This window comes from Geospiza fortis, unplaced genomic scaffold, assembly GCF_000277835.1.
Source record: "Geospiza fortis unplaced genomic scaffold, GeoFor_1.0 scaffold98, whole genome shotgun sequence".
In the NCBI taxonomy this organism is placed as follows: domain Eukaryota; kingdom Metazoa; phylum Chordata; class Aves; order Passeriformes; family Thraupidae; genus Geospiza; species Geospiza fortis.
The window spans coordinates 6,853,636-6,880,180 of record NW_005054306.1 but is presented as its reverse complement, the minus strand read 5'-3'; the positions used below and the strand labels follow the sequence as shown (position 1 = coordinate 6,880,180).

The window sequence follows — 26,545 nt, the reverse complement described above, 5'->3', positions numbered from 1 at the left end:
CTCTTTCCTGGCACTGCCTCTGCAGCTTCACCAGTGGTGAGATCCAGTGCTCTGAAAACCTTCACAATCAACTTCCAATCTAAGAGACTCATTTTCTTCAACAAAACAGAACAGGCCTTTGTGTCAGGTTTTCTTGATGGTTCAGAGTTTCACACGCTGCGATCACACGTGCCATTTAATGACATGGAGAGCTTCGTTTATGAGGGTAACGCATTTACAGTCACAGATGGCTCGGCAGTTTTCCATGAGGAGGTCTCTCCAGTGGGAAGTTCTAGCTTCAATGAGTACATTGTGGACTGCAATTTGGTGTACCCAGAGTACTTTGGCATTGGCAACTTGGTTTTCTATGGGCCATCAACTCAGCCTTTTCCTTTACCAACTGCTCCTCGTCTTGTCACGGCTCTATTTGGATTGGACCAAGCCGTGATCAGCTGGAAACCTCCTGAACACACCATTGGAAGCAGTAAGTTCAGCTGATTATCCCTGAAGGCCCACTTACTTTCTTTCTACAGAAGTAATGTTCTAGTTTCCCTTTTCTTGATTTGGGCTCTAGCAATATCAATAGCAGGTACGGATGGAAGTTATGGCATTATCTCTGCTTCAAAAATTTAGCCCATAATTTGCCAGTAAAAGAGCTAAATTGTCTAAATTAACACAAGTGTGTGTTGGCAACTCATATGCCCCCTGCAAGGATTTGAAGCAAAGCTTGATCTTAAGTGTGTTGTAGAGTAGCAGTAATGCTGGGTGCTGGTATCACATAGGAAATGGATGGCGGAGATGTTAATGACCTTTGATCAGTGACTGTGCTATGTGCTATGCACTCTGTGCATGTGTCTTTGAATACCAGAAAATCACCTGGCCAGGGAAAATTTTTGTTCTAATGTCATTCTTCATGGGGGATTGAAGCATGGGGCTAGAGGGGATTTAATCTGTCCCTTTCCTAATTCCACTGGAATTGGCATTTTTGAAAGGAGTCTTCAAGACACATCTTTCTCAAAGGCTGTGTATCACCAGTTACAGCAATTTACTCTGTTCTCACACGATTATTTGCTTCACACAGGTTTATCTGCGTGGCAGAACTGGACCTATGATGTGAAAGTGTTGCCTCAGCACCCATTTGAGGAGGAATGGGTTGTCTCAAATATTACTAACACAAGGCTTACAGTGAAGGGGTTGGCCAGCTTCACAGCATATGAGGTGTCAGTCAGAGCTGTGTCTCCTGCTGGTGCAGGGCCATGGTCAGTGTCATTTAGAGGTACAACTTTAGAACAAGGTGAGAATTGCTTTGTCACACAGGGAAAATGAAGAACAAAGTGTGTATAAAACTTTCCACCTAGTGAGGCACACTCTTTTGGCAAAGACTGCAAAGTAAGGAGCACAAAAATGTTTTTCTTAGAATTAAAGAATACAGGATAAGTAAATTTGCCTTTATTTAAAGCAGTAAGATTTTCAAACTAGAATAATGATATTAAATATTATTTATGCATCAACGTTGGTACTTATCTACATTTTTCTAATGCAAATACTCTATCAAAATATTATTTGATACAGTAAAAGAGGTGTTATTCCTTTTCATTGCTCTGTGAAGAACTTTATATGAAGAAGTGGTTTGTGCAATGCCCTGAAGATTAATGACAATTCATGGAAAAGCGCAGCTTACCAAATGCTGAAAAGCCATGATTTGAGCATAGATATTCAGGGAAAATGGACGTGTGCAAAATGTCTGAGATTTCTATGTCTTTGGAATGTTTTTTGAAACCTCATTCACCCAAATTAACCTAATTCTGAGGAGAAAATAACTTCCAGTTTAAGGGGCTGGACTGGCTTAGGGGTGACTTTTACCTGACTTTGGTAAGGACAGGTCCAAAATCACAGTGATTTTTCAGCATCTGATAGGATTCCAAATTGCCTTATTGTTCTGGATCTGAAGCTGCCCTGAATCTCTGAATTTCTCAAATTATGATATTTTCGTGTATTTCTTTGTCCTTTATTCCTTAGGACAGGGGCAGTTTTAAAGGTGCTTTTGTAACTTTCCAGGAACAGGAACCACTGCTATTGAAATACAAATACTAACATAAATTGCTTGTTGGTGTGCACAACTGCAGTTTTCTTCCTTTGTAGCTGAAGAAGAGCCATATATATTGGCTGTGGGGCCTGAGGGTCTCTGGAAGCAGCGACTGGATCGCTACAGGCAAGGAGAACTCCTCTATCCTCATATAAGAAATGTTTCAGGTACATACTAAACAAATTGCACGCTGCTGCTACGGGCTTTTTGGCATTTGTTAGCTCTCCATAAATTTCACCAACAGCACTGAAAGACAAGAGTTCTCTAGACTTGAATGTCGTGAAGTGCAGTACAGCAGCTTCACTGGTCCAACACTTTGGGTTCATCCACTTTCTTCTATTTTATGAGTCAAATTAATCCTTAGTGAAGCCCTTCTGACATCACCACAGTTACAGAAGAGCTAAAATAAACCCTCTGAACTAAATAGGTCTGTCTCCAGCATCCCAATATATGTCATACATTTATAATAATCAGGGCTATATATGTACAATACATGTACATTATTTCCTATAAAGAAGCATCTATCTTCACATTAGCTGAGCCTAACTGTGCATTTATATTGATTTTTAAAAAGCTGAAGCACATGACTGCTTTTTATTCTTTAAAACAATGGAGTTTTTTTTTTAATTTACATGTTTGTGTAATGCTTAACATATTTTTTTCCTTCAAGACCTCGACTGGTATAATAACACTCTTTATTGGATTAATTCCATGGGCCGAGTTCAGACCTGGACATTGAACAAAAGAAAGGGTACCAATGAGAACACTTACGTCTCTGACATCAGAAATGCAAGGATGTTGGCCTTTGATTGGTTGGGTCAATGCTTGTATTGGGCTGGCAAAGCAAATACGGTAGGTATAGCTGCATTTCTTAAAAGAAAAAAATCCCTTAAGTCAACAGTAAAGACTCTTAGGCAGTATTTGGGAAAATAATCCCTACTTCTTGCAACCTGAGATACATTTGGACCTTTGCTATTATAGTGTAGAACAAGGAGGCCTTTCTTTACTTAAGCGATTTTCTACAGTTATACAAAAGTTTGGGGTAAAATATTCACTAACATTCACTAATGCAGGATACTGAATTCACCAGGTGCAAAACAGGCAAATCAGACTTGTTATCAACAGTTTTGTTGGATTCAACATTGTGAAAATAAATGAAGATAGTGAAAATGGAGGCTGCCCTGTTGATCTCAGCCAAGAAGTAGATGGACTTTATTTTAATCAAATTTGGCACTATTTGTTTACACAGAGATTTTCAAGGTTGACCTCTGCTCTGTGATATTTTGCAGATCACTGCAGTTAAAAAATAATTACAATTGCACTTTGTACACTCTCATATCAGGAACACTGACATGTGAATTATTTAAAAGGTATCTGACTTCAAAATTGTAGTGCTAATTTATGCAGCGCTGTCAAATTATGCCTTTCATTCCTTGCAAGTGCAAAGTCAGAAGCTGTTTTAAAAACTGGAGCTAGGAGGCCAGATTTCACACTGCCTTGCACCCTCATTTACACTTGTGAATAGTGAATATGAAGTGGGTGAGAAGTTCTGTCAGACAGAAGGCTGCCAAAACTGGGAAAGCGAAGGGAAAAAGCTATTTCAGCTTTTTTCTTTTGTTACTTTCTGGCAAAAATGAACTAATAATTTTGCATTATTCTTCATCCTTTTACTTTGAATGCAAAAGGTTTAGGCTTTGAAAGCTGAAGGCTTGCACAGTCTTTTGATAAACAGCTGTGGAAAAGTCACTAATGTACACTAAGCTGATCATAACTGATGATTTAGATGTGATGCTAAAGTCAATTATTTTGTCCCTAGATCTACAGAAAATCACTGTGGGGAGGCCATATAGATGTTGTAGCTCATGTTGTGTTCCCAGTGAAGGATCTAGTTGTGGATTCAGTAAATGGCTATTTGTACTGGGCCACGATGTATTCAGTGGAGAGCACAAGATTGAATGGAGAGGAGTACTTCATGCTACAAGAGCAGCCACAGTTTTCTGGTAAACAGGTGATTGAATTTTTACTTTTCTTTCTTTTTGTGAGATATGGGGTGGAGGGGTGGTGTGTGTTTTAGTATTTAGATCTCTTGAATATAGCCAGTGTTTATAGCTGTCAAAATTGTGGTGTAATGCTGCTCCTTCCCACATGTGAAAGGTTCTTTTTTTCCAAATGATTTCAGTCTAATGGTCACTTCTGGCTTGCATCAAAATATGCATCCAGAGCTTCATAGCATCCTGCCTCTTTTGTGATGATCCCCAGCTTGCAGTACTTCACAGGACCAGTTTTGATGCTTGGCACTTGCCAGGGTTGCATTTGAGGTTGCAGAAGTGCTGTTACAGAAACAGGTTTTACCCGTGGTGGTGAGAGAGAGGGGGAATGGCATCTGCCCCTGCTGCAGCCTGGCACAGCTTGCTGCTGCTGCCACAGTGCGGGTGAGGGTGCCACATATGCCACTGACAGTCTCCCTCCTGCCTGATCCTGTCCCTCATGTGGTAGCAGGAGCAGCAAGTTCTACACCCTGAGGATTGTCAAGGCTCTCCTTCCCCAGTCCACCCCTTCCCTTCCCCATCCTCTCTTTATCCCTTGCCCAAGTCAGACAGAGGCCTGGTCCCAGCTTGGGCACTCTTGCTTTGCCCCAGGCTCACGAGGAGCTCCAGAGGGGTGTGAAGAGGTTGGTGCTGAGCAGAGCAGCTCCTCAGAGAGAAGGGGGCTTCTTGAAAGAGTAGGTAAAGACACTGGGCAGCACAGAGGGGAAAAAGGGATGGGGGATTGTTGTTTTAGCTGTATTAGAGTGGAAAACAGGTCCCATGCAGAAGTAATAAGGAGAGGGAAAATAGAGATGCTGTTTCCACCAATAGCTCACCAAAGATCCTGTAGTATGAGCTCATTAGCTCCCTTTTCCTACCTGGAGACACTTTGTTATGCTCTGAGGCATGCACAGACAATGTCCATATCTCTGCTTCTATGGGGATAGAATATAAGAAAATAAAGGTAGTATAGAAAGTAATCTTACCCCTAAGGAGTTGCAGCTGAGCCAATTATTAGAGATTAGGAGCAGGCCTGACTTTAACAGGCCACAGCTGTAACCAATAAGAAGAAGAGTGCTATAAAAGAGTGGATTGGTTGGTTAAAAGGGGAACTGGAGTCAGTTGGCCGCTGCGAGAAGAAGGAAGAGTCAGTGCTTAGAGGAGCTGCCTATGAGAAACATCAAGGAGGTATGAAACTCTTGCAGTAAGGAGACAACAATATGGAACCTTTGCAATATAATGACAACATCTGCTGATGTCTCTGCTGCCTTTCTTCTACATTCACCCCTCTCTGAAGTCCTATTAAGTCTCTTAAAAACTTGGTTCACTGTTGGCTCCTCATAGATCAGTGTGAGCTTCTCTAAATCCATCCTGCCTTTGCCACCATGTGAGATTTGACCTCAGTCTTGGTAGGTGGAATTTGGTGTTGCCTACACAATGGGAGAACTCTGAAGCTGAGTATTCTCCTCATTAAAAGATCTGCCAAGGTCTTAGCATATTTATTCCTCCCTACCTCCCTCCCTTTCTTCCTTTATTTAAAACACAGAATTTCTTTTTATTCCACCTGTCATACACATTGTACTCTCATTTAATCTGAAGCCAGGTTGTCCATTAAAGACCCTCTCCACTTCTAGAGATCTGTCTCTCTTAGTTAGCTTTGCATTGTTCCCCAGAACATTTAACTTTCCTTTCCCAAAAGAAAAGAAGCTGGTGTTTCTCTGTTTGTAAAAAAAAAGCCAGGCTTGGTTTAGTCCATGAAAGGTAATTAATATTCTGAAAGGCCCACAAATCTCACAGGTGTTTTACTTCCATGAGGGCTTGGGAAGAAGGCAGGCAGGTTCTGGTGTGCCACCTGCTATACTTGTAATCCTGCATACAGAGGAACTGTAAAACTTTTGTATGTGAGAGAAAGGTCTGTGCTGTAAAGGACCAATCTATCTCTCAGTACCAGCCTCCCTACCTCTTTGTGGAAACTGGCTGGTGTGGACTGTCTCCATGGGAAGGTATATGTTGTCCAGGCTCAGTGGCACACTTGGTCTTGGACATATCTTCTGGATGATCTGTGGCAAAGGACCAACATGTTCCACTTTATTCTAAGTGGCAAACCTCAACTTCCTTAACCTCTTTTGGTTCTCTACTTGCTTCTCTGGATCGCCTCGTGCTAACCTCAAATTTCTTGTTCTTGCTTTCAGGAACCTTGGCAGCAGTAGGACTGCTTGTCTCGTCCTGTCATTTTTTTTTTCTGCACCTTTCTCTATGTCAGTGATACCAGCCTTCAACCATTCACTAATTCACACCTCCTACAAACAAACATCTCTCTCCTGCTTCTCTGCTGCCCTAATCTGTGCACTGACTTCTGAACTCAGCCTCCTGCTGTGATGCACACAGGCAAAAAGCCAAGCACAAATGTCTAGATTGAGAAGTGACCGGTTGTAGCTGACAGGTGTTTCTTTATTAAAATAAATCTCAGAATAAAACTATCAGAAAAAAAAGGACAGCACAACATTCTTTATTGGTGGAATTGTTGGGCTAGTTGTTACTAGCCAAAATATGTATTTTCTTTTCACAATGAAGTTCTTTACCTGGAAAGAGCTTGTCTTACCTCAGTATTAAAGCACAGATATAATAGTTAATTGGTGTTATCCAACAGTTAAGGAATGTTCTCCATGTAAGTGGTTCTTACTGGTATTCACCATCTGTTTTTCTTATAAAGAATTGCTGTTCAGCTGGATCTTCAGCAGTTTGTAGCTGTACTTCCTTTTAGCTTGACATCTGAATGCTAGGAATAGGAATAGAAGAGCCTACTGTAAAAATGCCAGGTTTCCTAAACAAATACAAAGGCAGAGCTTTGAAAGTCTAATTTCTTTGGCAGGAACTAAATCCTTCTATGGCAATTATTTTATTTTCTGATCAGTTTAGCTCAGCTGGTGTGTATTGGCAGAGCTTGATTGATTTTAGCAGAGCTCTTCTGATTTATTCTAACTTAGGATCTGGCATAGATTTCCAAAGATCTTAGTAAGTTATTTACACCGTACAGTATGACTAGAACAAAAGTAATTTTACAGGGGACAAGCGAAGTGCATTATATGGAAGTGGGGCCAGGACCGTTTAAGTGTGGTTTCAATATTTTTAGTCAAAGAGTATTTCAAATAGCTGAGTTTATCCTGCATCTCATGGTGTTCAGTTACATAGCACCATCACAAATACATGTTGTGCCCAGAAACTAGTACCTCTCATGAGCTGGGAAGTGCTTGCCTGTTTTTGAAGCATCACAGAAAGGAGGTGTTAAACTGCTGCCTAACTCCTGAAAATGAATAGTACAAATATTTATTTGCCTTTTAATAATGATGATACGGGGGTCAGGATAAAGAAGATGGACACATCTATAGGAAAATGTAATAGCTACAGAAAAAAATGGGGCAAGAAAGAGGGACTCAAAGGTTCAAAAAAGCAACATAAATTCAGGAAGATGTCGTTTAGTGTGGAGCATGGGAGGGAGAATAGGTAAATGGGATAAAATATAGCATGACTGACTAAATATACACTTGGGCACATACACGCTGTGAGATATTTTTAACAGGACAACCTACAGGAGCAATCATTCAAACCTTGATTTTCTGACATACAATGTCAACAGAAATATGTCAAGAATGTGATTACATAAGGAGCAACAGACAACTAAGTGATATAGCATTTGCTTTCCTGTCATCATCTTCTGCAGTTTATTAATGAAGAGTTGGGGAAAAAAAGGCTGCTCCACTTACGTACATAATGGAAATTTAAGCTTATAAGAGAATAGTTATGACTAGTGTTTGCACGAGAAATTTGAGAGCTGCTGGAAAACATGTTCAAAGAGGCCCCAAACAACTTGTTAGCTGTGCTAATGATATAAAATAGACTAAACTTGATAACATTTAGCAGACTAACTTATGGAAGCAAATTATTTTTTATTTGCAAAACAGATTATTAAAGATATGATTTTTATTACTGTTGTGTATGGTGTTGAATCTGTTGTTTACTGTAGAAACAAGAAAACTCTATTTTGAATATTAGGACCTATGAAAAAGAAGCAACAAATCTTTCACCTCCCTTAAAGGAAGGTAAAACATTGAAGTAATGAACAGGAAGATTGTTTAATTTTCTCCTTCACTTTATTTAATAATAAATTATTTACAACAATTTAAATATTCAAATTTCCTGCTTAATCAAAGAAATGAATTAAGATTTTGCATCTATTTTCCATAAGTAATGCAATATTTTAACTGGAAAACAAAGACAAAAGACCTGAAATGCTTTTTTCAAAAGGTGATTCTGACTTTCAGACTGGATATCACCCACCTGTTTCAGACAAAGAATGTTAAAATACCAGAGGTGTTCTGGAGATTTTGATAGGTACTTCCACTAAGCACTTGATATGCTATTGCCATCATATCTGAGGTACTCAGATATTCCAGGGATGAACATTGTGACAGGTGTTAAAAAAATGTTATCTGGAAAATCATCAGCTGCTATAAATAGGAGCCCACCAAGGACCTGATTATTTTCTAGTGCTATCTCTTTTTGTGTTAGAATAAACATTCATGGTAGTAATGCTATTTCTGTCAATAAAGAGGGACCCATGATGCTGTCTAGACAACTGTTATGCCTAAGGGTACTTATCTCAGAAGTGAAGATGTGTTCAAATTGCTATTTGGACTGTTTTTTCTTAGGTGGTTGGTGTAACTTTGGATCTCACCTATGGTTTTCTTTACTGGCTTGTGCGAGATAGTCTATATCTAAACCTACACAGAGCTTCTCTCCTCAGAGAAGGGTAAGTAAATGTATAGCAGAGATAAGAAAGTCTGTGTTCTCTACTTTTTGTCATACTCTTTATGAAAAAAATGTTGTCCAGTTTTGTATTTGCTGGGAAATGCCCTGACAAAGACAGGAATGATGAATCTGACACCATGTTCTCAGAAGGCTAATTTATTAGTTTATAATACTATATTATATTGAAGAATACTATAGTATACTAGCTAAAGAATACAGAAAGGATACTTGTTTAATGTTAAATTGGTAATAATGAAAACTCGTGACTCTTTCCAGAGTCTCAACACAACTTGGCCCTGATTGGCCAATGAGTGAAAACAACTCACGAGAATCCAATGAAACAATCTCCAAACACATTCCACGTATGAGCACAACACAGGAGAAGCAAATGAGACAAGAATTGTTTTCCTTTTCTCTGAAGCTTCTCCGCTTCCCAGGAGAAAAATCCTGGGTGAAGGGATTTTTTTAGAGAAATGTTTATGCCACAGTTCAGTGCTGGGCACACTGTTTAGTAATTTAATAATAAAACCAAGAGCTAATGATCATGGCTAGCTGATGGCAAACTACACATTGTGGTGGCTGGTAACACAGTTTTACGGTGAGAGAAACAAGGTATGGGACCTCAGCTGAACTGAGGTCATGCTCATCAATTTTTAGACTTAGCTTTAGGAAATAGTTGCTGCTTATTGTCTGTTTTATCTTGGCATTTACAACACTTGACAATTTCCAAGTGCCTGGAGCTCTGTAACTGACTCATCTTTTGTGAATCTCAGGACTTGAACTGACACCACTTTGTCACCTGAGCAAACAGTACTCAGCAGGCTTTCTTCTTGATCATCCTGAATGTGAAATGGCTGCATAACTCCAGAAAGGCAAAGTTTATTAACACAAAACATAAAGAACAATGTTTATGGGTTAGCTTGATTATATACTAAAGCCTTGAGAAAAATGGTGTTTTTTCTCTAAGTGCAAAGTATATAATGCATAGTAGTTTGTGAAACTATGTTTTTGCTCCCTTCCATGTGGAAAATGTAATTATATTATTTTTTTCAAGCATCAGATTAGACTGCTTAACCTTAATTGAGCAGCATCTGTATTTACATGTGCCCATAATGTTGCAGGCTGGTTTTGTGTGGAATCAGATGAATTTTCTGACTGCCTTTAGACTTGCTATGATTAATAGTAAACACTTAAAGAATCAAAATATGTTGATTAGTTTTAGCTGGAACATACAGCTCCATTATGAACCAATTGGCCTTTGTAAATCATTGTCCCTGGCATGCCAGAATACAGAGATTAGAAGTGATCCATCCTAATGGACCTGGATGGTGTGTCAGAGCTTTTCTGAATTTGTTTTGGATGGCATGTGTCTAAGCTCAAACACCTTTCTGAGCTGGCAAAATGACACCTCTTACAACATATTTAATCTCTTACCAAGATAAATTGGGACCTAAAAAGGCCTGTAAGTTTTGACATACAATATGCAAGGCAGATTAAATCATCAGTGATCCCAGTGAGGAAAAATGTTAATAGATCTTAGTAAATAATGGAAGAAAACTAGCAGGCCCAAATAAATCTGTGTTCCTGATCTAGTGAAGTAGAATGAATCTCATGCTCTGAGGTAGACTTCACTGTTTCAGTGGAATTGCTGAGAGAAGGTGGGCTGATTTTTCAAAATACTCATTTTTCTGCATATATGCAGCGGAATTTTAAACCATTTTATAATTGTTTTCCAATGAAATAAAGGGAATGAAGGTCTTTTTGTTCTTTCTGTGATGTCTCATATTCTGAAAAGCGTTCCTCTTTAAAGAGCTTAAAGAAAAATTTTTGATTTGACTTCCTGCCTCCTACATTTTAGAATTTGAATTATAAGTATTAAGAACATGAATTATAAGAAACGTAACAATATGTCAAACCTTGCATAAATCTGTTCCCTCTACATGTAGGCTATAAGTTTGCGAATTTCATACATGTTTCCACAGTTGTAGTAATGCCATCATCACGGAATTTGCAGCATGGAGTACTTCAGAAATATCTCAGGGTGCACTGGAATACTACAGTGGTCGTCTGTTCTGGATTAATAGGCTTCAGTTCATTACAGTCCAGGAAGTCAATCAGAGCCTTAGCATTCCCTTCTCACAACCAGCACAGTTTACAGCCTTCACCCTTGTTCAGGCATCACTTAAACCTTTGCCAGGTACATTATTTTCTTTGTCTAAACTCCTCAATTAAAGTATTCACTGTCAGCCTGCAATTCTTCATTCTTGACTTCTTTACCCATTTGACAAAAGATAAGGACAAGAGCAACTTATTCATAAATATATTAATAACTTATTAATAAATATATCAGGATACACCTGATATATGTATATATATCACTGATAAATAAATCAGGGTAATGTGCAATTATAAAAGCTGATGGTATATGTATGGATAAAAAGAATGTGTCATTCTTATTTATTGTTTCTATTTAATGTTGGCTTACAGGATTTACTTTCATGTTCTAAGTCATGTTTGAATAGTCTACCTATTCCTCACAATCCTTAGATTATTATTATTTCTTCTGTTTATGGACAGGAAACTTTTCTTCTACGCCAAAGGTGATTCCAGATTCAGTGCCAGAGTCTTCTTTCAGAATTAAAGGAAATTCCACAAGTTTCCACATCACTTGGAGTCCCTCCACAAAGGTGGAATGGGGAACTGTCTTTTACTGCGTGGGATCAAAAGCTCTACAAGTGAGCATATTGATGCAATCCCTCCCTACCTACCTGTATTTCTGCATCTACTTGCTGATACATCTATTTTTAAAAAGAAATGGAGTTTGTTTCATCTCTGGCATTTACAAATTGGTCAAGAACTAAATTAAATTGCAAACACAGTGCAAGTTGTCCAGTTTCTCCACCACTGCAGCCAGCAGTGGCTCTGAGCTAGTGGTTGGAATGTGAATAGCCAGGCAAGGAGATCACAGTGATCAAAAATTCATGAGAAAGCCTCTCACAGTAACTCAGAGAAAGAAGTGACTGTGAGATGACAGTGGGACAGGCTTTGCCTGAATGTGAAATGTAGTCTTCATCCCTCCTTTAGTGCATTTGGCAAGCTTTACTTTAAATTCAAAAGGCAGATTGCTGACACATTGCTACCCATCACTACAGCGCCACAGGAGCTGGTGAAGCAATGACCACTCACAGGAAGAGAAGCTGTATTTTGATGTAGGTGACCCGTTTGGCTGGGGGATTTTGGAAAAGTGAAGGCCTTTTGAGCAGGAAAAATGTCTTGCTTTATTTTGTTCTGTTTAATTTCATTTGCAGCTTCTGGAGAGTGAAGGATGCCTTCACCCCCATAATCTGACAGTGCCATCCTACCGAGTGGATTGGCTGGAACCATTTGCACTCTTTGATTTTACTGTTACTCCATACACATACTGGGGCAAGGCACCAATGACATCTGTATCCCTTCGGGCCCCTGAAGGAGGTACTAAAATTTTACATCCTGTTCCTTGTGTGTAATGGGTATTGGGAGCAGCTCAATGTCAGCAAATGAAACCCTGGTGAAGGATGAGCAGCTTTCAGAGCTAGTTAGCTGCAGGCAGAGTTGCAAGGACATGTTTCTGAGTATCTTTGGCAATCATCTATTGCATACATAAATGCAGACAATTGAAGTAATTGAATTCAGAGCAGAAAATGCAGGGCAATATATCCAGCACGTGCCTGTGACTATGAGCAAGAAAGAGAAACTGAATTCATTACAATGAACATGAAAAGCTGCATGCAATATCTTAATCACTTAGTAGATTAAAAAAAATGTTATGCGCATTTTACTCTTGCTTCAGTGTTTATTTTTGCTCTTATGCATGTAAAAATTAAGTTAGCTAAAATATAGTGTTGAGTGACTGAAGCACTGAGAAAGCTTATGAGATGCAGTAGATTTTGAAATGAATAGGAGAGGGAACAGAATATGCTCTGTGTTGTGAAAATTTTTACAGCCCCATAGTTACATACAGGACTTGGCTAAATAGATATGTCCCAGTCTCAGTGCAGGAGTGCAATTTTTTTCCTGTTTATACAGCTCGTTCTTTTGGCTAGGCAAGTTAAAATCAGATAGCTTCACATCAATGAAAAACAGAAAGGAGTAACCTTAAAGTTTTAGATAATCTTCTGTAGAGTTAATGATGAGTTAGGGTTTGTGTTTTAACAGGAGTATTTTGTTCTGTGTATTTTATCTTTATTTTTTACACAGTTCCTTCAGCCCCTAGGAACCCTAGAATATATGTGTTACAAAAAAGCCTACATGGAAGTGATGGGAAAGTCCTTGTTGAGTTCAGGTGGGACAGACCTGAAAGGGATAATGGAATATTAATGCAGTTCAGGGTTTACTATCAGCTAGTGAATCATAGCAGCACTGCTGGCACTTTCACGGAGTGGATTGAAAGCAATGTTAAACCCACACAGATGAAGTTTTCTCTCAAGGATGTGCTTCCCAACCTCACAGTAAGGTTTCAGGTATGAAAAATTACTAAGCTTGTCTCATGCTAGATGGTAGATGTTATCTGTGCAGTCAGATGTTTTTGCCTGGGAGATATTTTTTTTGGCTTGGGCCAAGAGCTTGTGGTTTCTGCTTGTAGAACTGCTGATTTGCTGACTCACCCATGCATACCTACCTGGCTTAACTTCTTTTTGTATCATGTTGTTCACTAAATGGTGAAGCCCGAAAGAAACTTTTCTAGAGGTCTCCCCAAACCACTGCTAGAAACCGCAAGTTTAACACAGATTCAACTGATGTGGTAGAGAGTGACAGGCCTTTTGAACAGAGCCACAGTTTGAAAAAGTCAAGGACTCGTGTGACTTCCATGGAAAGAGACTGCCAGTTCAAAACTTGTCAAGAAGTCACATTTTCATTGGTTTTGGAGCAGACTGAATGTGTGCTTGAAAGACAAGTTAAAAGCAAGACAGCATGTAATAGACCAGAGACTAATAAGAGAGAACACCATGTTGATTGCAAGGTCAACAAATAGTAGGAATTGTTCTAGGCTAGGAAAGGAAACAAAAAGACTGTCTGGAGTCCTTTGAGCTCTGACTATTAGATGCAGCATGGATTGTCAATCTCTGGGCCACTGGCTAAATTTCTCTTCACAGCCACGGTCCCAACTTGAATGCAGCCTTTGAACTGACCAGCATAGCCTTGTGTCAAACAGAGCACACACTTATGTTCCTAGATAAGCAGACAGGGGTTTTATCTCTGTTGGCTCTACAGGCTCTCTAATGCAGTAATTTATGCTGTTAGTTAACATAAGTATCAATCTCCTGTCCCACAGGTGCAGGCCTTCACCTCTGTAGGTCCAGGACCTTTGTCTGACATGGCAGAGAGGAATTCATCAGGTATGGATGATTTAGTTGCCATCTCATGATTTGTGTGCAGTAGCTGGTGAAATGACAGTACAAGAATTTGGCAATCTGATAAATAGCCTACAACATGTTATGTAACGTACAGCAGACACCACAGAGGAAATGGTTACCTCCTCTGATATGAAAGATTAACACATTCATTATCAGTTGACTAAATTTTGGGAATTTCAACCCTTTCCTCAAAACTATGCTAAATTAGCTTTTTTGTGCAACCCCAGGTTAGGATGGAACAGGAGGTTTTCACCTGTAACGTGTTTACTGCTAAAGATCATAATATATTTCTAGTTTGTCTGTTAAAGGTCATTAAATGAGCAAATCTGTTTTACTGTGCTTAAATTTGTTAGGTAAGCATTCACAATGCCACTGAAAATATCTTAGTAGTTTGCCTGTGATGACAAGAGGGCATCTCATTGCTTTATTTATTTTCTGCTGCAAATACAATAAGTTCAGACCCATAATTTATTTGTATCTTGTACTTTCTTTCCTTATGAATGACTGTGTTTATCTAAGATGGGATTTTTTTGTTAATTGTGCTGTGCCCTTTTCCTTCCAGATCTTTTCCCTATCCCAACTCTAATAGCTATTTCTGCCAGCAAGTTGTTTCTTACTGACATAGATGGTGGTCATACCATCTGGGAACTTTCAGCCAAGACTAAAGTAAAGGACATCTGTTATACTGCTAATGATGACAAAGCATACCTTATCACTGAAGATTCTCTTTTTATTCTTGATATACAGAATGCTTCAATGTTTCAGGTACTTCGGTCACTCCCTGACTTGAGAGAATCTAGGAAAATGATCATTATGTGACCATTATTGCCATTATTTCATGGCCAACTGTGTTTTTGAAAAAGTAAAAATGACCAGAGTATGCCATTGTTAAAGTTGTCCTATTAATCATAAATGGTTTACTGACATCTGCTTTGTTGGTGTTTTTATTAGATGTTCAATTCAAAATTCATACTAGTAAATACAAGAAATTAATATTTTGTATCACATTTAATTTAATTTTATTTTATTTGCATCATTCTAATTTCAAGAATATGGAAGCAACAATTGATATTTGAGAAACAATAGTTTTGATTTTTCTAAAAATATTGCCAATCCATGACACGTCTTTGTATTTTGACTTCTACTTCCCAAGTAGACATTTTTCTTTCAGAAACAAATTGGTTTTCATAATGTCTTAACATCAGGTTGACAATTCTGTCTTTTTAAATTTTTTTCTTAAGTTTTTCAGAGATGCGCATCTTCACAATGTCACAGCTATCACAGTTGACTGGATTGCAAGGCATCTCTTTGTTGCCCTAAAAACACCACAGAATAAAACGCAAATGTTTTTTATTGATCTTGAGCTCAAGAAAAAATCTCTACAAGCCTTGAACAAGCAGCTCAGCAAAAGTAGTTCAACTGTATCATCTCTGTTGTCATATCCTTTCTTAAGGTAAGGCACATATTACTAATAACTTTTTTAAAAGCAAATTTTAGACATGATTTTCGTTAAAACTTGAACTTGTTAAGGACCAAAAAGGACTTTTTATAGTGGATGAGTTTTGGCATTATGTAATTCTCAGAATTTTTTGAATGTAGTGACACTTTAGTACTGCTAGTTGAGCTTGGACATGCCTAATTTCAAAAAGATGTTTGTGTTTAAGTAACAATTTTATATTATGCTTAAATACTGATAGGTACTTCTATATGTGTAGTGCAAATGAAAGTCAGCACAGATAACATTTTTTTTCCAGTAACCATTTTATCCAGAATAGTTATTGTGTCAGACCTGGATTGCATTTAGGTTGGTCAGGTTGAAATTTTCCTACTGAAAGCAGTGCATTTTCTTTGGTAGCCGCTTGTACTGGCTGGAAGAGTTTGATAATAGCAGCCACGTGTTTTATTATGATATTCTGAACAACACCGTGCACCACATCCTGGGACACGGATTGGTAGAAAAACAGATGAGGAACTACTGCACCTGTAATGTCACAGAAGCAGAGCTGGGAAGACCTATGAGTATAGATCTGTCTGACTCCAAAAATCCCCAGCTGCTTTTCATCAGAGGAAGAGATGAAATATGGGCCTCAGATGTGGATGGTTGCCACTGCTGGAGAACTATCACAATACCAAGTATTCAAGGTCTGAGTGTCTTTAATTTTTCTAGGTAGTTTGTGATTCTTGCTGTCTCTTACTTCAAACAACATTCATTTCAGAAAATAACATTCATGAAGCACTTTCTTTATAGAACTGATTAAGCTATAGTCAGATGTTTGCGTTCTGTGTCTCCAGTTGTATATCCTGTTCATGCAAACTAGAAGAGCAGTGTGAAGATGTTTACTTATGCAAGTGTGTATTCTAGTAAGACGTAAAAAAAATGCTACAGCCTCAAATGCTACTTGTCAATAGATTCCACTTAGAATATTTACATATTATTTTGCTAGGGTTTTGTATTAGCTACACCTATTGCAGTTTATTGCAATGAAAAGATACAATAACAACTTATGCCTAAAAATGGCTTTGCAGACTTCATCATGTGGGGAAGGTACTTCACGCAAGTAGGTTGTTTTGTATGACAAACTATCCATATTTCACTTCTTGTGATAATAACACTTACTCTTGGTTGCTCAGTTTTCAGCTCAGTTCTGGAGATCTGCTGGTAAAGCTGCTCTGTTACCAGATGAGCTGTCTTGTTCCTGAGGGATGGCAGATCATGGTGGTTTTCATCTTGGAAAAAAGAGCAAAGTTTCTTTAGACAGCTCTTGGTTTCGTGTTTCATTTCTTGTGTTTGTTAATTGAATAGCAGTTCTCATAATTATGGGTAATTATACACCTTCAAATCTACACCTGTAAACTGAAATAGCAGTGTCTCAGCTTCATGAGACCTGCTGGGAAATATCAGAAATCTCTTGTCAAGGGGAGGTCATTGGGGATACAGTATGGCCAAAATGGCTGTATTGACTCACTGTGAAAACAAGCACCCTTCTGCTCTTGTAAAATCATCTGCTCAGGGTTGACTATAAAACTTATTTATGCAATGTTTTCCTACAGGTAATAAAATTGGCAGCTTGACTGCAGATAAGAAATTTATATACTGGACTGCTGAAACAAAGGAATACACTGAAATTTGGCTAGCAGATAAAGAAAGCAGAAGACACTTTCTTCACAAGAGAGCAAACCACACGCTGAAAATCTTAGCTTACAGCTCAGCAGCACAGTCATATCCAGGTAAAGGGGATTTGGGTTGTTTTGTGAATTTAACCAGTTTCTATCAGAGCATGTATTTAAGTTGCAGATGTGTATTTACATAAAGTATGCTTCATGGATTCAGGTACCTTCTACACAGAAACAAATTAGACTTTTTAAAAAGGATGAATATAAGGACTGGCCTAGTGTTGGATACAATGAAAGGTCATGATGATGAATATTTCACCTGTTTGTTAATGCCAAACTATGCATATTTTCAAAGTTGTGTTAGACATGGAGATTTAGAAAAGTTGGTGTACATTACAGCACAGAAGAAGAGAAAATATGTTCCATGGTGTGGTAGCCAGAGTTTGATAGTGATCCCTGTTGCGACACAGATTTCTGAGTTTGTTCACAAATATATAAAACTAAAATAAAGGTCTGTCCTTTCAAAGATAAAAAGATAAGAACTCTACTTATTAAAGTGATTTATAATGAAATACCCAAGAGACAACTACAGGTTACATTATAGTAGACCCAGGCATCACTTAGAACTCCTGGTATTTTAAACAAACCATTGTAGAATGATAATGAAATAAATAAAACATTAGTTTTAATAGAAAATTAGGGTTCATGATAACTATAGGTATTATCTTTGTAAGTGCAGAGGTTTAGAACAGCTACTACCATGATGAATATATTCAAAATAATTATTGAACACCAATTTTACATAAAAACCTGGAAAATATACAAATGAATATTTTAACAAGATGAACTTTGGAATAAAAAAATTTCACATTCTTTTGAGTAGCTGGTACAGTCATGCCTGCCTGTGGCTGCTCTGACCAATGCTCAGGCTATTCTTGCCAACACTCTGGGCATGTTTATTCTCATGAGATCTGTGTGGGCTTGGCTTTGATGTTGGAGCCTGGTTTGGCCCAGGTACAGAATGTGCCAATCCCTATCCCCAGGGACAGGGTTTCCTGTAAGAGCCCCAGGCTTGGCTGCTGCAGAAAGGGAAGAACCAAATTTCAGTCCAAATGGATTATTCCTATCCAGAGACCCCACGGAGATTTTCTAATTTACATTGACAGCTGCAAATACATTTGGAGGAATATGCATGAACCTGACTTCGATAGCAACGGCAGGGTTACTCACTTTGGGAGAAAAGGTCTTAACTATGAGGTCAGTCGTTGTGGCCTAAGGGCAAGAATTAGTCCTTGTACCTTCCCTGTACACATGCCTAAATTTCTTCCTTCTTAGCAGGAAATCCGTTTAATATGTTTTTATTTTGTTTTAGAAGTACATCAATTTTCTTTTGTTACTTTTCAGTAACTGTCAGTGTAGTTTTCTACTGTTTTCTCCCTCCAGACTCCTTTTCCACCTCCCGCATTGTGTCTCATTATCTGTTGTTACATTAGACATGGAAAACTGTTTGGGAGAAAAAGCACACGACATTTAATTGCATGAGAAAGGCAAAGATGTAGCAAATTCTACAAACTTCCTCTTCTACTTCAAGAAGGACCTAAATTTTTCATTAAAATTGTATATTGTCAAAGATAAGAGTTTCTCTGAGGACCGCTGTTTTTGCGTCCATGAACGCAATCAAATAAAGTTGCCTCAGGTAGAATTTTCTTCTGTTTCTCTTTGTGAGAGCAGAAAGAATACTTTGTAGTTGTGCTTTCTCATATGAATGGCGGCAGAATCCCATGCAAGTTTGCATTGGTCCGCCCATAATTTTACTTTTTAATCTTTTGATGTCTTTCCTAGATAAAAGATGCCTGATTCTCTTGCCAGACACTGAGAAACCTACTATCCTTGCTACGACCAACACCAGTTTTACATTAAGCTTGCCATCTGTCACACCACAGCAATTCTGCCCTGGCATAACCCAGCCTACACCAACGTACCTGGTATTTCCCAGGCAGATGACAAACATCTGCAGGAACTCAAGGCAATGTTTGTCTGCTCCACAGCAAAAAACATTGGTATGGCTACTTCACACAGAAAGGCATGTGATACCATCTATAAACAGGGAATGTGATGTCACTTCTAGTGACTTTATGAACCATTCTGTAGTTTTCTGTCAGTGAGTTTTTCCATTTCTATATTCCAGCAGTAACTGTCCTTTCTCTATGGTAGATTCCTTAGTTTTTCCTTTGTGCAAGAGCCTCCCTACTTTTTGTCTTGTTTTTTGGTATGTTCTTTCTTTTCTTTAGGGACCTATTACCAAAACTGCGATTCAAACATTCTTTTTTTAAACAATAAAGTGTTTTACAATGCAAAAACACTACTGTGTTACTTTTTAACCACACATTTCATTGTCAGATGATTGGGTTGACATATGACTCTTTTCTCTAAGAATGCATGTTTATTATTTGATTTTGGCTTACAGGAATATCAGGGTCCTATTGCTGTTTTAGAGAACCTACAGCCATTTTCGAGTTATGCCATACAAGTTGCAGTGAAAAACTACTATTCAGATGAGGAAGTGCTGCCTGTGGGAGAAGGCACAGTTGGCACAACTCTATATGGAGGTTTGTTTCATATTTTATTCTGAATTTGAACTGAGTTCTCATCTCAGAGGAAGATGTATGCAAGTTTGGGTTGTAAATCAGAAAGTGGACAAACAGTCTGATTAAAATATAACCTGGGTAGATCTTCACAAGGTTTTGGCAAACAGATTTGATGAATTTGTAAGATTCATTCAATATATTTGTATCTATTCTTCAAATCTTTGTCTTACTTGCTTCCTGAGGAAAGATAAATTATGGTTAAAAGCTGCTAAACAGTTGTAGTTTCTGTCTTGGACCACATCTTTAAGTAAGTTGTGTTCGAATGCATGTGTGATTATGTAGTTTAAGTATGTGTTGTGTATTCATTCAGCATTAAGATTTTTTTTCTCTTGGCTTGATGTCGCTCTCATGATTGCTGTTTCTAAGGGTAATGCAGATTTGTTTTGTGAACTAGGCTGAAAAGTCAATACTTCATTTTTACTTTTGGCCTGAATGAAAACAGCTCATTTTCAGTTGATTTCAAGAATTTTGATGTGCCCTTTCAGTCCTTGTTCTTTGAGAATACTACAGTCTGAGCTGGATGCCTCCCATGCTTGTAAATACCTCAATTAGGGCATGAAGATACTTCTACTCATTCCCTGCTCCACTCTACCTGTTCACAGCTGTGGGGCAGCTGCTGTGCCAGTTTCCTTGAAGGTCTTGACATTTTCCAGAAAGAGAAGGATCATGCAAAAGGTGCATGCTATGCTTTTGCACATGTTGCAGCCTGGCCCAATAGAACTGCCTTGCTCAGCACTTTTTCTTGTTTAGCATGTGCAGTTCTGTACGCGCACGCTTGTCTTTATGAGGAGCTGCCTTTGTGCTCCTCTTCAGATAATTTTCTCTGTGCTTCTGCTGAAGTCCCTTGCTGAAAACCTGGAAAGCCATTATGAGGGGTAGCTATCCCCCCTGGTATACAGAGTGGTTGCTCTTCTGTTGTGTCAGTTTTGCTCTGTTGTGCCTGCTGTCAGCAGCCAGTGTCAGCTTGATCCACATAAACTCCACTTGCAAAGCCATCAGCCACCTCTCTTAATTCCTAAGTCAGAGAGTCAGAATTATAGCCAAGTCTACAGCATATCTGTGTTTTACTGAAAGACTGTGGAGATGGTACCTAGGGATACTTTGTGTTCAACTCACTGTGCTGTGGGAATGCTGTGGCCCTCATCTTCATTAGTTTTCTTGCCTGGGTCTTGTCCTGCAGAGTTGGAGCAGTTATTTTTTTGAGAGAGGGTAAGGGAGCGAAACTGAGAGGCACAGCAGCTTTTGGCCCTTGGGCACTGGCTCCCTTAGCCTGGCTGCATCAGGGCTGGCTGTGGCTGGCACAGAGCTGTGCTGCACAGCTGCGCATGTGGATATTGCTGTGACATGCACTGAGGGAGCCACAGCAGGGACCCCTAAGGTTTTCCTTTGCCTCTTTTTACCTCTCTGTGGGTTTTGACTGCTTCAGAAGTTGATGGAATAACTGGAATTCAAGTACAAACAGCCATCACTGAGTTTTTCTTACTTTCCTCAATGTCTTGTTTCCCTAGTGATCAAGTCTGCCCAAGAAAACATTTTATCCAGAACACCTGGAAACAAGTGCATGACAGGAGCCCTGATTTCCCTTTTTCTTTCCTTAGGGATGCACTCTTTAAAGGTTTCTTTAAGGGTTCATTCACAGAATAACTAGCCTCTCTTTTTGCCACCATTGTCCAGAGGAGGGCATCACCTGTGAGCCGCCAGTGGCTTCTCTTATGCACAGATCATTCCCTGGTTTTTATCCTGGGAGCAGTCACATTTTTCCCCTTAAAAGCCCTCTGTTTAAGGTGAGCTTCTTTTCATCTTTCAAATGGAAGTGAAACGAGGTGCAGGCATATTGTCACCCTTCTCATGGAATCCAGACTTGCTACACTTTGAGTTCTCTAGTTCCACTGTGCTGCATATTTTTCTCTTAACAGTCAGATCCCTTAGCATCTGCAACATCAAGGAAATAGGCTCCCATGTGAATCTCTGAATATTGTGAGCTGGTCTCTTCTACCATGCCTGCAGTGAGAGGACTGGAGGCAATGGCCTTTATCTGAGATGGGAGATTCAGATTAGATATCAGAAAAAATGTTCACAATGTTCAGGTGGTCAGTCACTGGAATAGGTTTCCCAGGGAGTGGTGGTGGAGTCACCATCCCCGGAGGTGCTTAAGAGGCACCTGGTGTTGGGTGATGTGGTTTAGGGGTTACAGTGGTAGTTCTGGTTGACAGTTGGACTTAATGATCTGAAAGGTTTCTTCCAACCTTGATGATTCAACCTTCCTAGGGAGTCTGTGGAGAAAAACAAACAACCAAACAAACAAAAACCCCCCAAACACCCAAGAATTCTGGCCCTCTATCAGTAGATTTCAATTCTTTGCGTGGGATTCCACATCTGTAATATAACATTTTTGTGATACATTGATTTAATAACATTAAATACTATTGGGATGTGGAAAGAATTGACATAATTATTTTTTTGTATGGGGAACTGTGCTATCCTGCAGCAATGTACATCCTTTCAGTGATGAAACATAAAGGTAGATTATAAAATGGGAGACTGGATTGCTCCACTCAAATGGAATTTTTTAGTCTCATGTTAAAATAAAATATGAAACTCAGAACAGGTTTCTCTAGTTGAGACAAAATATAAAATCTGGATGAAAATCAAGTCTTAGACAAAAAGCAAAGCAAACCAAACCAACAAAAAACCCTCACCCCAGCTTGGAAACCCTGAGTATTTTGAATAGATATTTGTATCAGCATTCAGAGCTTTTCAAATTTGTTGAAAAACTTCCAGCCAGCTGTAAATAGAAGGTATATGTGTCCTAACACTTATGTTCTCAATTTCATGAATGTAACTGCCAGTTTAAATTGTAATCAGATGCTGCTAGAGCCTCTTGAAGTGTGTACACTATTTAACACCTCCGAAGCTGTGTGAATTCCCTCAATGCCTTTTTCTCAATTCTCTAATGAAGTGAAAGAAGCTTGGAATAATTTGTGCTTTCCATCAAATAGCAAGGTAGAGGGAATGAAAAAAAGAGGAAAACAATGCATTGCTCTTGCCACAGAGTGTCACTCTTACTCCACATATGTTTTAGCTAGACAAATAAGAAACTTGTCCTTTCCTAGTCTAGTTTCTGTATATTTCATTAAATAATTTCTAGTCTTGCTATCAGGATATGAAATAAAACATATGGACTCATCATTTTGGTATGTTGGGAACATAAAGAGTGTAATGACTTGTTAACTTTTTACCTCTCTGGACACCTCAATAGGAAATAAAGATTTTTTTTTTTATACAGAGCAGGGACATGCCGTTACAAAGTCTGTGATCTTAAAGCTTCAAAGGAAGGGTTGATTTTTCCAGAACAATTAGTGAGTAACCAGCTGGTATGGACATCTGACCAGCAACCCAATTTCTTCCTTACACAGCTCAGCCAGACTCTTATTTCTGAGAAAAATTTTAAATGATGGGAAATAATGGATTTTCTTCCCTTATAAGTTTCCATTCAAGAAAAGACTTTCCAATTGGAATAGTGCACAGGTATTTTGTGTGTGTGCGTATTCAAGTAGACACCATAGTCAACTCACATCTGACACCCTGATTAGGAAGCTAAGAGGGAGCAGGAATTCAGTGATATGGCTATCAATGTAGAGGTGTGTATATATATATGTGTGTGTGTTTGTTTTCCTGGTGTTCAGGTTTTTTGTCTGCTTGCATATTGGGATAGCTAAGAAAATACTAAAAGTCTCTCAAAATATTTTGAACTTGTCTTCAGCTGACTGACTATACCAGAATATGAGTTTTACCTGTGTAGAGTTTCAGTCCTGTGAATGAACCATATTGATAAACTTACATCCTTCTTTTCTTTCCTTGGTGACATTTCTTGACTACTCTAAAAAGGAGATTAATTTTTCTTTCTGTTCTAGTACCAGAGGCAGTTAACACTATTAAAGCATTAGTTTTGTCTGACACCACCATCAACATATCCTGGAGTGAACCTCTGAAGCCAAATGGACCTCTTGAATCCCTCCGCTATCAAATCTCTGTCAATTTATTGCCTCCTGTCCCAGCGACACCGTTGCGAAAAAGTGAATTTTCAAATGGGGTGCTTGCCTGGTCTGTCAGTGGGCTTCAACCTGGAACAAAAAATTTGTTCAAGGTATCATTGCAATTAGTTTTACTTGTCTGTTCAACCTGCAAATCTTTAGACTTCTCATCTGCAAAATAGACAAATGAAAGTATGCAATGTGGATTCATAAGAACAAAATTTGCTGCTTCTCCCTTTACAGGTGAAGGCTGAAAAATATAGTAAATCTGGACAGCAGGCCTGTGATCAGAGTGACAGTTTCAAAAGTAACCAAGTAAACGTGTTGTCTGCAGAATGTGCACTGGGTATCACAAATAGAGTGATTTACACAGTTGGGAGAACATTCAGATGATGGCAGGAGGGGATCTGTAGGTCCTAATTTGATTTTGGGCTTTTGTAAATGATTTGAATAATATAATGGGAAATATATGCACATACACATACCTAAATACCTGTATGCATGTATGTGAGTATGCATACCTAACCAGTCATATTTGCCTGTGGCTTAGTGAAAAATAATGTGCTAAGGCACTTCTTGACTTTGTGTTTCTGTGGTTCTAAAACACTGCCTAATATGTGATGAGACATCTTCATAGCTGTGTAAGAGAGTGTGGCATTTAAGAAAGACCTAGAAAGAGAAGGGACTTGGTAGAAATCTGAGATGAGAAACTAAGAGTCTCTGAGGAAGGGTACTCCTGGACATGAACTTTCAGCCTGAAGGTATATAACCTTGCAGCTATGAGGGGCAAAATCTTTCTACACCTTAATCTCTATTGCCTGAATACTGTCTTGTTTGAAATGTTGGTCTTCCAAACACTTGGTGCTGCTAAAGCAAAGCTACCTTTCCAACTGCTCTGGTATTGTACACTTCATCCATTGCCTTACTAGGTTCTTGCTTTTCATCCTGATGAGAACTGGTTTTCTGAAAGTGTCCCTGTCATTGCAAAAACATTTGAGACTCCAGCTGCACCTATCAACGTAGTCCCCAGAAACACCAGTTTCCAGCTAGAATGGAGAGCTCCTCTGCATATCAGTGAAAACAGCTTCTGGTTTGAGCTGCATAAGGTAAAAATACCTCTAAGTTTAGGGTGGGGTTTTTTTTCAGATCAGAGAAAATTTAACCTACTCTGCTCTGGTAAGCAGGACAGGGTGGGTGGCAGGATGTATATGAAGAGTCTCAGTGGATAATTTGGGCATGGTGATGTCAGTCTTAGCTGCTCAGCAGGGGTAGGATGGAGTCAGCATTTGCCAGGAACAAGGAGGAGTGCAGCTGTAGCATTTAGTGCTCCATAGTGCCAAAGGACATCCTGGATGACCTCACCAGAATTCCTTCTGAGTCTCCTGTTTCAGCAGTCCTATCCTGGTTTCCTCACTGCCCTGCCCCAACTGGGTTTGCAGTTGCAAATCCTATGTCTGCCCTGCACAAGAAAAAGAATAAAAGGTTTTTCAGCATTAAATATTAGACACAACCTAGTATCTGGATTTATTTTCCTGTGACAGAGGTTAAGAGAAAATGCCAGAGAGAAGAGCAGGTCCAAGAAGTAAGGAGTAAGCACTGCAGTGAGAGCAGCATGCATGAAAACTTCAGACTTCAACACCTGAACCACTGGACACAGAAAAATTCATGTCCTAAACTGGATCATGCAGATTCTTTACTATAGAGAATCAGATTCAATAGATCTACACCAAACATTTCCCTGGCCTAAAATAAATGTCACATCACAATTCCACTAACCCACCACCTCCTTTCAATTGCATCATGGCAAGCTGAACTCATGGGCATGATGATCCAGAAATACAAGGGGAAGGCTCCTTTTGGCTGTGTAAAGCAGGCACTTAATCTGTTGTTCTTTGTTACTGCCAAGACTTGTAGGTCTCCTGAAAACAAAGAAGAAAATTAGGGTTTGTGTCCTTGGTCTCTGAGAGGACAGAGTCCCATGGTTGAAAAAGTACCTGCGTCATATTTCCACTATGATATTAAGAGGTGGCAAAGTAGTTGATCTACCCAGGAATAGAACTGTGACACACTTTCAGCAGAAAGTTGACCATAATGATATTTTATTTCTCTAGTGGCCAACAAAAAGTGACTGGTTTTCTCCTGCAAACACTACATGCATAGGAAATCTTGTTTACAAATGCAACATCACAGGAACTCTTCCTTGGACCAACTACTTTGTAAGAGTCACAGTAGTTTATGTCACAGGAGTGAAAAGCACTTCCTCTTCCACAAGCTTTAAAACTACAGGTAAGCACTTAACACAGCATGAGAAGATTTTAAGACTTTACAGGATGTGAACATTAAACATGATATTTTTAAAAATTTAGCAGGGAATTTTCTTATACTAAGACCCAATAGTTCTGTTTGTTTGAAAAATGAATAACACAATAGCATGTGTTCAGATGTAATAGGGGGA

At 38.9% G+C, this 26,545-nt stretch overlaps 1 protein-coding gene across 1 annotated transcript in view; it reads left to right on the top strand.

The window, feature by feature from the left end:
• The window catches only part of ROS1 (ROS proto-oncogene 1, receptor tyrosine kinase), a 68,306-nt gene that overhangs the window by 15,948 nt on the left and 25,813 nt on the right, over window positions 1-26,545 (top strand). The window contains 20 exon segments of the mRNA XM_031066682.1: window positions 1-463; window positions 1,061-1,273; window positions 2,122-2,232; window positions 2,736-2,917; window positions 3,882-4,073; window positions 8,802-8,902; window positions 10,884-11,098; window positions 11,479-11,636; window positions 12,210-12,372; window positions 13,138-13,400; window positions 14,213-14,276; window positions 14,857-15,059; window positions 15,536-15,747; window positions 16,150-16,436; window positions 17,346-17,522; window positions 19,251-19,468; window positions 19,876-20,017; window positions 23,971-24,203; window positions 25,020-25,196; window positions 26,202-26,376. The exon segment at window positions 1-463 is cut by the window's left edge and continues 10 nt beyond it. Coding sequence (XP_030922542.1) covers window positions 1-463; window positions 1,061-1,273; window positions 2,122-2,232; window positions 2,736-2,917; window positions 3,882-4,073; window positions 8,802-8,902; window positions 10,884-11,098; window positions 11,479-11,636; window positions 12,210-12,372; window positions 13,138-13,400; window positions 14,213-14,276; window positions 14,857-15,059; window positions 15,536-15,747; window positions 16,150-16,436; window positions 17,346-17,522; window positions 19,251-19,468; window positions 19,876-20,017; window positions 23,971-24,203; window positions 25,020-25,196; window positions 26,202-26,376 — 3,949 coding nt within the window.